Source organism: Phaeodactylum tricornutum, chromosome 13, assembly GCF_000150955.2.
Source record: "Phaeodactylum tricornutum CCAP 1055/1 chromosome 13, whole genome shotgun sequence".
Classification (NCBI taxonomy): Eukaryota; Bacillariophyta; class Bacillariophyceae; order Surirellales; family Neidiaceae; genus Phaeodactylum; species Phaeodactylum tricornutum.
Window position 1 is genome coordinate 789938 of NC_011681.1, and position 12263 is coordinate 802200.

Below are 12263 nucleotides of genomic sequence, written 5' to 3' on the forward strand. Positions count from 1 at the left end.
ATGCAAGAGCAATGCCAACCCGACACCCGTACCATGGTGGGGGTGCGTTCCGTTTCCCGTGTCGCGGTGGGTGCACCGATTTCCTCCAGCGCGCGTCGCGCCGGTCTCGCCCCAGAACCCCTACTGGTCTAGTCAATGAACGGAAGGGGTTCATGAGGCGGACAGGTCAATGTGACACAATGAATATGTCACACGGACACATTCTCTCGAAGCATCCGTACCAATATCCAATCGCCAGTAGAGCCAATCATAGCCGATGCGATGCGCCTGCCAAAATCCTTCTCACGCAAGATCGAGCTTAACTCGCCGATTGTTCCTTCATCATTCCTTCACAATCCATCTTCCACACATTTTTGTTCTTGCCTCGAGGATCAAAGCTCTTCCAAACAACCCCAACTGGAACAACTACAACAACTACACCATGTCAACAGCATCATCGTCGACACCAAAGACTCCCACGGCACTGGCCGGAGCGGTTCGTCCGAGTATCGCGGTACGTTGGATTCGACACGCCGAATCCCGGAACAACCAAGTCTACCGGGACGCCCGGGTCCGGTACGGTGGAGGCACGCCGGACTTTGACGTCCAAGGTTGGCAAACCTACGTGGACACTCATCGTACGGCGGATCCTGGCTTGTCCGATCCGTGCGGGAACGCTCAAGCGGACTGCTTGGCGGACTATCTCGTCCCGCACTGGACCGAGCAGGCCTCCCGGCCCGTACGGATCGTCGTGAGTCCCATGCGGCGGACCCTGGATACCTTCCGACCCACGTGTCAACGAATGGAATTAGCAAATCCTGGATCGACGCAAGTACTCGTGCACGGATTCTTGTTCGAATCGGAAGGCTGTCACGATCGGGGACTGCCCCGGGAAGGGGATAGTCCGCTAGAGATTGCCGAACGATGGCAAGCCACAGACGACCACGACGACAATAATAAACACAACAACAGTAACGACAACACGCCGTCGCAGCCACTCGACTTTACGGGGTTTCCGGATCCCGATCGTGGCTGGTACGTACACGGACAGGGGCCGGAAACCAGAGCCGCTTCGGAACAGCGCGCCGCCAAGTTTTACCTCTGGCTCAACGAATATCTCGATCAACAATTGTTGGAGAGTGCGAACGACAACGATACGGAACAACCGCAACAACAACACCACGACGTCTTTGACGCTGGTGTCGCCATTCCGGGAGAAGAAGACGAAGTGGATCACGACAAGTTCGCTCCCCGGGTACGCCGCCGCCGGACCGTAGTCTTGGTTGGACACGGTGATTTCATGTCACTCGTACTCAAACGGATCGTCGCTGGATACGGACACTACGTGGAAAACGACGGGATTCCACACCGGTCCGCCTTTTGTCACTACAATACCGGCATGACCGAACTCGAATATTTCGGGCACGGAAGATTCCTCGTCATGACACACAACACTGTTCCACATTTGCAAAACACGCCGGAATTATTGTCCGGGGGAAGTCTCAAAGACGGCTGGAGTTACCTCATGCCCAACGACCAATTTGTCCTTGACGCGGAAGTCAACGTGGCCTTTGCCGACGAGCTCGAACCGCACATACACGAACAAGCTCAGGCGCTCCGAGCCTTGTATCGGTCGGACCACCCATTGGCAGGCAACACCTTCATCCACGACGACGGTACTGCCGACAACGACACGGTCACTCACTTTGTCGTTCAGCGGGGTCTGCAAGTAGTGGGCGTCGCCACGCATTCTGCCGCGACGGGTCGCTTGACCGACGTCGCGGTACGGCCCTCGGCCGGGCCGCACGCGCGGACCAAACTCTTTCATGCCGTCCAGCAGTATGCTCGTCAACAAGGACAATCCATGGCTTTGACGGTCGTCCCGTGCAACGCCGAAAACCACGGATTCTTCCAAGACGCCGGCTTTCAAGCAATACCCACCGACGGCCGCATACTGATCCTCGCCGACCGTGGAGATATCCTCGCTGACGAAAAATCACAACAACCACTAGACGCAACAACAAAATAATGGCAAGTATTTTATAAATCCGTTACGCAAACGCAAAAATGAATATAGATATAGGGGCATACCCCAAGTGTAAGGAAATAACTCCATCAGTCGTGATCGGAATACCCCACTTCGTTATCGTCGTCGTCGTGCTCTTCCATGACCTCGTCTTGCTCTCCGTCGTTCCAAGCCAACTCGTCATCCTCCTCGTCCGCAATCACCATGCCATCTTCTTCCAAAGCCGAATGCAATCGCACACATTTCAGCCTCGGTAAGCTACTCTGGAACTGATCCAAGGTGTACGTATTGTCGACCCCCAGGCAACCGTACAATGCCAGCGACTGTAAATTCATGAGGCCGCTAAAGTAGCGCAAAGCGGATGCGTTGACTCGTGTGTGACTCAAGTTGAGAGCTTTCAATTTCGAGAGCGCAGCCAGTGCCGCCGCTCCGCGATTGGTGATCCGCTCGTTCTGCGACAAATTGAGACTCGTCAGATTCTCGAGCTTGGCCAACGATGCACAACCCGCATCCCGGACTCCACCACCGCAGAGCTCCAGAGATTCAAGTGTCTTGATTTTGGAAAGGTAAGTGCAGCCGAGATCCGTCACTCGGCCCGAAAAAATGTCCAGAGACTTGAGTTGTTTCAAATGCTGCAGGTGGCGCAACCCGTCGTCGGAGATATCGCGACTGTCAAGGTTCAGTACCCGCAGCTCGGTCAAGATGGACAAGTGTCGCAGTCCTCTATTACTAATGCTGCAATAAAAGAGAGAAAGGCGCTTCAATTTCGTAAACTTGGCAATTTGGACCATGCCAAGATCGCTAATGTCACTGTCGGCTAAATCCAAAGACACAAGGTTGGGAAGAACGTTATGGTTCGCAAAGTGCTGGATCGCTAGGTCGCCAATGGGACAAGAATCTAGATTCAACTCTTCCAGCATAGGAAGGTTCACTAGCTTTGTCAAATGAATGTCCTTGACGGCGGAATAACACAGCTCCAGTGTTTTAACGTTCCTGATTTTGCCTTGCCAGTCCGAACGTCTGTCCAAGGCAGCAACAGGAGAAGAGCGATGAGATCCGAAACCTACCAAAATTCATCAATGATTTCGAGCAGAACACTCACAGTATCCCGGGACAATGCGACACATCCAATACTGTAAGGCAAAGCATTTTTTCCAATGCCTTGCCGAGAGGTGCGCTGCTAATCCGACAACATCCGTTCAAATCGAGCTCCTCGAGCGCCGCCAAACCACCCAGGTATTGGACGCCTTCGTCTGTGATGGGACATCGAGCAAGGCGAAGAATTTGCAGGTTTGAAGAGCGTCCTGGTTGTGCGGTCAATGTCTGGATTCCGGCATCTGACACTTGACGACACCATCCCAGACTAATCTCTTGTAAGCGTTGCAGGTGCTCGAGCGCTTTCAAACCCTCGTTGGTAATCAAGTCGCATTGACTGAGTCCTAGCTTCCTAAGGTTGTACATATCGGCCAAGGCAGCCAACGAGAAGTCCGTTATGCAGCGACATCCGTCTAATGATAGAGCCTGGAGGGATTGCAGGTGCGAGATGTTGACGATCGCTTCGTCCGTTAATCTCCGGCAATTTGTCAGCGACAACGTGTGCAAACGAGGAGACGAGGAGAGTACAACAAGGCCTCTGCCAACAACGGAATGACAGTTGTCAAGCTTGGCAACTTCCAGTCGGCCGAGGTCATGAAGCTGCATTAGACCACGGTCGGTTAGCCGTTGGGAACCACGAAGGTCCAGAAGCGTCGTATTGGTCAATGCGCTCGAAGCCGCGCAAGGATGCCACATCAAAGCGGTTCGCTTTTTGTTGCCAAGTACACTGTTAGGGATAGAGGGAGAATTGGTAATATTAAAGTCTTCTTCCAAAAAAGGATATGAAGTTGATCTTGCCGAAGCATACGAGCTAGAGGAGCAAGACGAAAAAGTCTGTCCACACCTTTCGGAATGTTCATTGCTTGACAAGGCTTCATAAGGCTTTCTGGCGCCTTCGAGATCCATGCTGTCAGCCGTATCGCAATTTTCCGAAGGAACAAGGTGCGGCGGCGAGTCAGAGCTCTCTGCGGATAGCGCCTCTAGCCATTCGTCCGTGACACCGCGACATCCCGAAAGCGAAAGCACACCCAATTCACAGTTTCGTAGAATGCGAAGTGTGGTCGCATTCAACGCTGAATGTCGAATCAAAGATTGGAGAATATCGTCCACAACATCTTGGGGTAGACCCACCGGAAGCACGCCATTCAAGTTGGGAAGCGATCGACAGAGCACGTTAGTCGCCAGTTCTGACAGGTTTTTTGGTGAACGAGTTCCATCTGGTTCATTAACGTAATTGTCTTCGAGCGGGTAGAGAGAAGCAATGGAGCCGTCTGGAATCTAGAACACGAAATCCAGGATCATATGAGACCATATGCAAACAGAAGACTAGATATGACGTAACCATGACTGAAACAAAGTTCTGTTGCGACTCCGATGATCGAACGTGATTGACACACTTACCGCCATATCTACAGAATGCCTTAAGGAAGTCCGAGTTACAACCGATCCAGAGTCCTCCCTGTCGATTTGTATTCCATTCTGTAGAAAGACAGGGTTGACAGTGGTTGAGGCCAATCGCCTCACTCTGCACGGGCGAGAACTTCAATAGGCACCGTGTCGATTGCTTCAACAAGAATCTCACATCCATGATTTACCTCGTGTCTTCCTCGAGCAGCTCGCGTCGGACCTCCGGTACTCTCGTGTTGTCGTCTCTGCATCGAACAAGCGCTCCCCATTCTGTTCATTACTTCCGTATGGAATTACCGAGGATAAACGAACAGACTGGTTCGCAACGAAGCTGCAATTGGATTAGTTCTGCTAGATTTTAGAACTTATGAAGAAAATATGAAGTCCTGTCGAACGAAAACCTGACAGAGACTGACAGTGATGAGACGCTTTTCTCTAAATTCCCGCCAAAATGTCACACTCCTTGCCGAAAATTCAATAGTAATATAAGTAAAGCTTGACAGGGATGACGTTGCATACGACTTCGCAAAAGAGAGCTATCTTTTTTCAAAGCTGACACTGGATGTGAACGAACGGTAAGAATATCTCAAAGTTCACAAGTTCTAGCTGGTCGGAGCTGCGGTTGATAGTGTATATATATTTATTCTAAAGACTGCTAGACTTCTTTTTCGATGATGGAAGGCATTCTGCAGGTATTAGCATTACGCATTTTACTAAATCTCCATTAAACAAACGCAGTCCAAAGAGAGAATCTAAATTAGCTAGGGCCGTACTGCCCAGGAGCACCGTATGGACCTCTCGGTGGGCCGCCCATGGGACCTGCGGGCCCTGTCCCTCGTCCGAAGCCAGCGCCGCCGCGGCCGCCAAAGCCACCACGGGGAAAGCCTCCGCCACCGCGGCCACCAAAGCCGCTGCTACCACCAGCTCCAACGCCAGCACCGCCCCTTCCGAATCCTCCTCGACCTGCAAACCCCCCTCTTCGCTTTCTTTCTTCGGCTTTACGTAGAATGGCTGCTGCTTGGCCGACGGCTTGGCCTACTCCTTCGGGTGGTGCACCTCCGTGCTTGCGCCAATGTTTAATTCTGAAAGCGGGAAAAAACGAAGCACAAGTGGGTGAGTGTCAGTATGTGTTTTGACAGTCGCTCGGTTCGAAGCTACTCACCTCGATTCCCAGCGATCCTAGACCATTTCTACGGAGCGCTTGCGAGAAAGAATAAAAAATTCATTCCCGACTTGGATGGCGACGACTCTCTTTTACATACACAACTAAAACAGCACGTACCTTTTGAACATCGGAGCATGTTTCAACATATCCGGCAGAACGATAAACAAGATTTCGCACCCACGCAAGTACATTTGAGGCGTTTTCCGCTTTACTCCGTTCGGATCCAAGACAACCGCATTCTTGATGTATAGGTTCATCATATCCTCGGCTTCGAACAGTAGACCACGGATGAGCTCGCCTTTCTTCGTTTCCACTTCAATAACCGCTCCTTCTGCATCGTGCAGCACCACGATAGGAATGCCTACACGGTTATTTCCAACAACAGACATATTACGGAAGGATTCCGATGAATATGTTCTTGGCAGGCTGTCGTTGTTGAATGTTTAACCTTCGGCTCCGTCGGGCCGCAGGCTTGACCGATACTGACAGTGAGCTCATTGCTGCTGTGGTTTTGCGCATCTCGCGCGCGTGAATGATGAAACAAAACTGGAATATGATATGGTTGGATGACAAAGATTCCTGATTCCTTGTTGAAGTCAATTTTATAGCGACTTTCAAGTGACCTGTAAAGGTCATTCGAAAGTTCCCTTTACGTTTGCTTGATTGCTTTTCTTTATAGATTCGGATCGTTGCCCAAAGGGTTCGCATTTTCAAGTTGACACCCTGACAAACGGCACCTTAAACTAGCACGCCTGCTTTCCCCTTTTTTGCTTGCTTGTTGGGAAAGTTTCGAAATCTGACATAAAATTAATGAACAACTACGAACGAAAGTCCTTTGACTGTGAGAAGTAATCAGAAATAACGAGTAACATGCCGAACAAAGAAACCAAGGTCCAAGAAGAAAAACAAGACGAGGGAGAACCAAAGATTTCCTCGCACTTTCTCAAGGTCGACCACGAACTCCGCCCGGAAGGAACGCATTTCGGAGCTGAAGCGGGAGCGACAGCTCCTGTTACGGAACTGCGCAAGTGAAAGTCGCCATGTCAAGTAACCTTGAGCCTCTTCAGCGGATAAAATCTGCTTCATGGTACTAGGCTAAACGTTGCATTAAGATCAAACCTGTTATTTTACTATTTGCTTTCGTGTTCTTTCCTACAAGCCATCGTGACTGCGTGCAGGTTGAGCAGCTCCCATTGAAATTTGCAACCCTATACATGCTATGTTTGCTACAGTATTTGATTTCCCAATAAAGGGCCCGTCGTGATGGTGGGCAAGTAAGCCGAATCTTGACAACTTGTAATAAGCTGCGTAAAGAAAAAAATATTCATCCCGTTCTCGTAAACATGGTCCTGATCACAGGGCCAGCCATCAAGGAAATCTTGCTAGACAACTTTATCGAATCCATTGGAGTCAATAAAGAAGGAAACCCTAAATTGTAAGGAGCCCGAACGAATCAAATCCTGGATACAAGGTAGACTCACTGGAAGTTCTCGTACTCTGATCTTTCTATAAGCCGATGCCAAACTAGCCCAACACCACCTCCTGTGACAGGAGGTCAAATAAACCAACATCTAGCGAGCACTTGCTCGTCGTTTCCCTCACTAAGACTTTGGCCGTTTTGACTCTTTTTATTGGAGGTTGACTCCAACACAATTTCTCCTTGTCCGCAGGAGTTGCACTGATTCATTGTCATGATTCCTCTGCCCAATGATGTTACCCTTGGTGGGCGCTCCAGATGCTGGGGCACAGCACTTGACCGTGGAGTCATGATTGATGCTCCTTCCCAGCCAATTGTGGATACATCATCTGGATGCAAGTCACAAAATACCATAAGGTCGTCGACTTTGCTTTTTGCTGGCTGTTGTCTTTGTTCTTCATCGTGGTGTTCCTGATACAAATTATCCCACGAGCTTCCGCTCTCAGTCCGAGAAGCTTCCGTCGTGACGGGAGAATGCTTTTCACCAAAAGCCCGTTGGAATTTGTTACCTATACCTTGGTTTGTATATTGAGCAGCTGTAACTGTCAGTGACCGGATCACTCGATCGTCGCCACGCTGATTCATTGCAAGATGTAGTGGTGTGTAGCCTTCCTCGTCGATCATGACCGACGCCATTGGAGCCGCGGCAAGAATTGAAAAGGTGACGAGCACCATGTTTTCCGCATCGGCCGAGGATCCCAGGGACTGCAACTGTGAATGTCGGCGTCCGAGAGTATTGTGTCCTCGTGAATTTAAGCATGCATAGTGAAGAGCGTACCGACCCGCCTCATCCTTCATCATTGCCGGGAGACCGCTCTTTGTACCCTGCAGTAGGCGTCTTATCACCGCAACGTGACATCCCGCAGCTGTAGCAACATGCAATGGATTCCTGCCGCTAGCATCTCTGGCTTCTTCTGGTGATCTGATGTACTCGGAGAGTCTGCGAATGAGTAGGTCTACTAGCGAGAGTGGTGGACGAAATTTGACTAGGTAGTGCAACGGTGTATCTTCCGTTTTCGTACACATCCCAGCGTAAATCCAGTCGCAAATATCGATCTTTTCTTCGACGAGTACCTCAGCAATCGCATCAAAGTGTTGTTGTTTCGCGAGGCGCATAAATGGCTGCGGAGTCCTTTCCGCGATGCTATTTCTCCTTCTGCCAAAAGCTGTCCGAATGCTCGCAAATCCTGTCATTGAGGCCGATTTATGTACCGTGTGTAAGGAGAACGGCGAAGGTAAATTCCAGCCAGCGTGTAACAGATAGTGGTCGCAATGACGAGGGCCACGAGAGTCTCGCGCTACCGTGGATTGTTGGCTTGTTTCCGGAGTTATCAAATGAAAAGATGAGAAGTTTTGAAACCGTGAGGCTTGTGTTGGACAGCCTGCTTGATGGTTAGTGACTGCTTTCGTGGGATCACTTCGAAGTTCCATGTCGAGTTTCTTAGTAGAGCTGAAAAACGATCATGAATGTGCCTAAGTAAATGTTTAATCGGGACTTCCAGCTTATGTTGAGAATGTCTGGTAAAAATATTTTGTGAACATAATTATGCGCCGAGTCTCGTTTGATAATATTTAATAATTTTACGGCTCCGTGTTGTTCACACGGTACCGTGCTTTTACGTGTTGATTCGAACAGTCTCTCTAGAGCTCTTTTACGTGTTGATTCGAACAGTCTCTCTAGAGCTCTAGTCTCGGGAGGAAATACTTCGTCCGCACGTGGGACCGCCTTCGTGACGAGCCGAAAAGTGTCACATACCAATCCAGATAGGCTCCAGACGCCCACAAAGGATCTTCTGATCTTCCGGGCTACGACCGCCATGGACCGAAAAAGAATCTCGTCCCGCAGCAGCTTTGGCAAAGTATCCCCTGGGAAGCATGCAAATACTCATTTCAAGCGCATAACTACAAGTTCTCGTCGATCGTTTTCAAAAAGATCCCGACCGCTTGCAACTATCAAACATGCTTCGTTCTATGGCTCTCTCGATTTCCCGTGTGCAGCCGGTTAGAAAAACACCCGCGCGACCGAACTGTCGCACTTTAAAGAGCCAAAGTGAGAATGAATCTTTTTCCAAGAGAGCGTCATCGCCGACCGAGTGGCGGAAGAAGCAGCTGGATGATCTGGAGCGCAAATGGGACGCAAAACCGTTGGACATTGCGTCCGACGAAGACCTGCAACCCATGTGGAAGAACATGGAAAGTCGAGTCAAAAGCCGCAGGCCCCGCACGTTGGAAGAAACGGGAGGGAAAACTGGAAGAAGGAATATCAAACGAACAGACGAGGAAATGTGGCTTCAAGAAGGTCTCTACGATCAGTATCACGAAGACGAGAGGAAAAAGAAGTAAGCTTTGGAGATACGAAGGAAAAAATGTGTCAATATGTGGGATACATCTGCATACTTCTTTTTGAAGATTGTTGGTCTCTGTCAGGTCACGAATAGAGAGAACGGCAGCCACCATTGAGGTTTTTGTTTTGGTGATTGGCTCAGCTTCGCCGTCTAGCGGTCGTTTTCAAGTGTCCTCGGTAGAAAATTGACCGAAACGCACTGACGGGAACGGACAAACGCTTTGACTGGTTTTGGGCTAGCTCTCGCTTGATGCATAGACGATCGAAGATGCGCGGCTACCTTCACGAGAATTCGACTTCTTCTGTCTTTTGACCAAATATCGAAGCGATTATGATGTTTTTGATTGGAGGTGCGTGAGCCGCGAAAGCACGGGGATAGCTATCTATTTGTCCAAAGGAACCAAGGACACAGCAATGGGATTACCCAGGTAAGCGCTGCTGTCAAAAGTACCTGCACTAGGAAACCTTGTGGATACGCGGAGACGCTGCCCTTACGTTTCTTCGACACAAGGCCGTACTTTGTCGCCAATGAATTTCCGATATTGACAGCTCATTTCATGAGCTCAGCCCTTGATATACCCCATCTGATGAAGATTTGTTAGGTGTGGACAGTTACGGGGGCGAACATTCAAACCCACTATTGCTGTGTCAGAATCTGCAACTCACGCAATTGATGCTCAAATGTTGCATTCGCAGGTCAAGGAAAACCTATGCTTCATGCTAAAGATGCTGCATACTGGCAATAGCCGGGTAACCATAGTAGGCTTGAGTAATACATGTTTGCCTTTCCAAAACTATAAACATTCGAATTTACCTATCCTTGGCGTTTCACACTTTTGCTGGCACCGTGGCCTGCTGCGCCTGATCTGTAAATTGTCTCATCTCTATATCCAAACTTCTTCCTCCAATGTATCCTCTGCATGATTCAAGATTGGCTCCAAAGATTAGGAATTTTGTTTGAATCTGCTACTGATGGCAGATTAAACCCTGAGGCGCTTTCTTACCTGGATGCTGCACCATCGACGGAATTTGATCGGCAAATTGCTATTACCATAACACAGCCAGCGCAAGATCGCAAGAATGAGGACCGCTAAAAGTGGATACCAAGATCCCTGCGGAGATCTGCTTGGCATCGATTCGTCCATCGTTGTTATGGTCAAGGCAGGGCAGCCGGGGATGTTTATTTGCAACAAAGCTCAAGTCGTCAAGTAGCCGTGCTGTGGAGGAAACAGAGTCTCTTTCAAAGCCATTCTATTTGCATCGAAAGGATGTGAGCACTAACCATACTCTTTCTCTACTTTACTTAAAATTATTTTAGTCTAAAAATATTTAACTGTAAACGTTGTAAATGATTTCGAACGATGAGGAGAGATGTTACACTGTATCGAGTTTGGCTACCAGGCATCGAATTTGACAGACACAAATTCTTGTTTGTGAAATGGCTCATTGTTTTGGTTTGGGGAAAAGTTTACTGCTTTTGATTTTCGAAGTTTCCCGCCTGCTCCATTGAGAGATTATGATCAAAATCATCCCACCATTCCAAGAATCTACACTCTTGGATTCAGCATTTTTTCCCTCTCTTTTAGTGTTACTTGAACTCAAGCATAGCAACCCGTTCTTTGACACTCAATGCCTTTGGATACCGGAAGGGTAGAGGCTTTGTTTCACTGTCAGATGCGACAAAGTTAGTGTCCTTGTAAGATGATACTGCCGCAATAATGTGAGCGTTGACAGCTTTTGGATTTTGTGTTGACTTGGGCGCTACTGGAGCCGTTTCAGTCGCCGATGCAGCTATATTTGCTTGTCTCACAGCTGTATTGATTTTGTCAATCTTTTTGGGACTATTAGCGCAATCGGCCGATTCCTTTGGATGCACCCATTGATCTGGTCGTTCCAGCATATTGATGCATTGATCTGGGGCTTTTGAGCTCATCATTTGCTCAAGTTGGTCCCTTCTTTCGGATGCACGGTCTTCAGACAGCCACTTCCCCTTTGGCATTTGTTGTTTACAGTCAGGAGTAGAATTCCTGACATTTTGGAGAGCCAGGACAACTGCATGGTCATTATGCATACAAGTAGGGGCGGTGAAAAGAATGAAGCAGGCGCGGGGGTCTTTGTTCCCTCGTTCTGAAAAGCCTGCAAGGATCAATTGAATTTTGACCGGTCTTTTGAATGTTCTGGCTGGCGTTGTAGACACTCCTGGTTGGATACTGATCATGACAACCAATCGCGTAGATCATTTTGACTCCGCTTTGATTTGGCCCGGTTGTATCGACAAAAAAGTTCTATGGGATATATGGCTGGAAGAGATGTGGTGTCAATGCTTGGGCACTACTTCAAATGCAAATTAAGATGTGCTCAAGTAGTACGGGTAGAGAGTCTCATCTCGGGCAAAGCGAGCAGCAATCTTCCGAAGTTGAATGTGATGCCTGCTCAAGTGGAGCAAAAGACGACGGAATACGAAGACTTAAAGGAATTCATTCAGGCTTTGGAAACAATGGCTCTACTTCAATATTGCTGAAATGAAAATTGGCAGACTTTATTGCAAGATTGGTTGTCGCAAATTGGCCTTGTGATATGCTTCTGTTGCTGTGAATTGAAAGCATGCTATTTTCTTCACGCTTTTTACTCGTTTCTCAATTGGGGAAGCGCGGTCACACTCCCTTACAGAGCTCATGAGGTTCTGTGTTGGTCAAAGCCTAAATACGCTACCTAGATTCCCTTTTAGTTAATGAAACATCATTTCCATACAGTTCATGGTCCGGAGGCC

The 12263-nt window shown here is 48.8% G+C and overlaps 3 protein-coding genes across 3 annotated transcripts; 1 reads left to right on the forward strand and 2 right to left on the reverse strand.

The window, feature by feature from the left end:
* Window positions 1–421: 421 nt before the first annotated feature.
* On the forward strand, window positions 422–2008 carry PHATRDRAFT_47498 (predicted protein; the record flags this gene model as incomplete). The annotated part of the gene is made up of 1 exon (XM_002181594.1): window positions 422–2008. One exon carries the CDS (start codon window positions 422–424, stop codon window positions 2006–2008), a length of 1587 nt encoding a protein of 528 aa, XP_002181630.1.
* Window positions 2009–2307: 299 nt separating this feature from the next.
* Window positions 2308–4225, reverse strand: PHATRDRAFT_1199 (predicted protein; the record flags this gene model as incomplete). Its single annotated transcript, XM_002181769.1, has 3 exons — window positions 2308–3008; window positions 3238–3808; window positions 4040–4225. Coding segments are annotated over 3 exons (1458 nt in total), but the record flags the coding sequence as incomplete, so codon positions are not given.
* A 1548-nt stretch (window positions 4226–5773) lies between these two features.
* On the reverse strand, window positions 5774–6061 carry PHATRDRAFT_13864 (predicted protein; the record flags this gene model as incomplete). The annotated part of the gene is made up of 1 exon (XM_002181770.1): window positions 5774–6061. One exon carries the CDS (start codon window positions 6059–6061, stop codon window positions 5774–5776), a length of 288 nt encoding a protein of 95 aa, XP_002181806.1.
* Between the last annotated feature and the right edge of the window lie 6202 nt (window positions 6062–12263).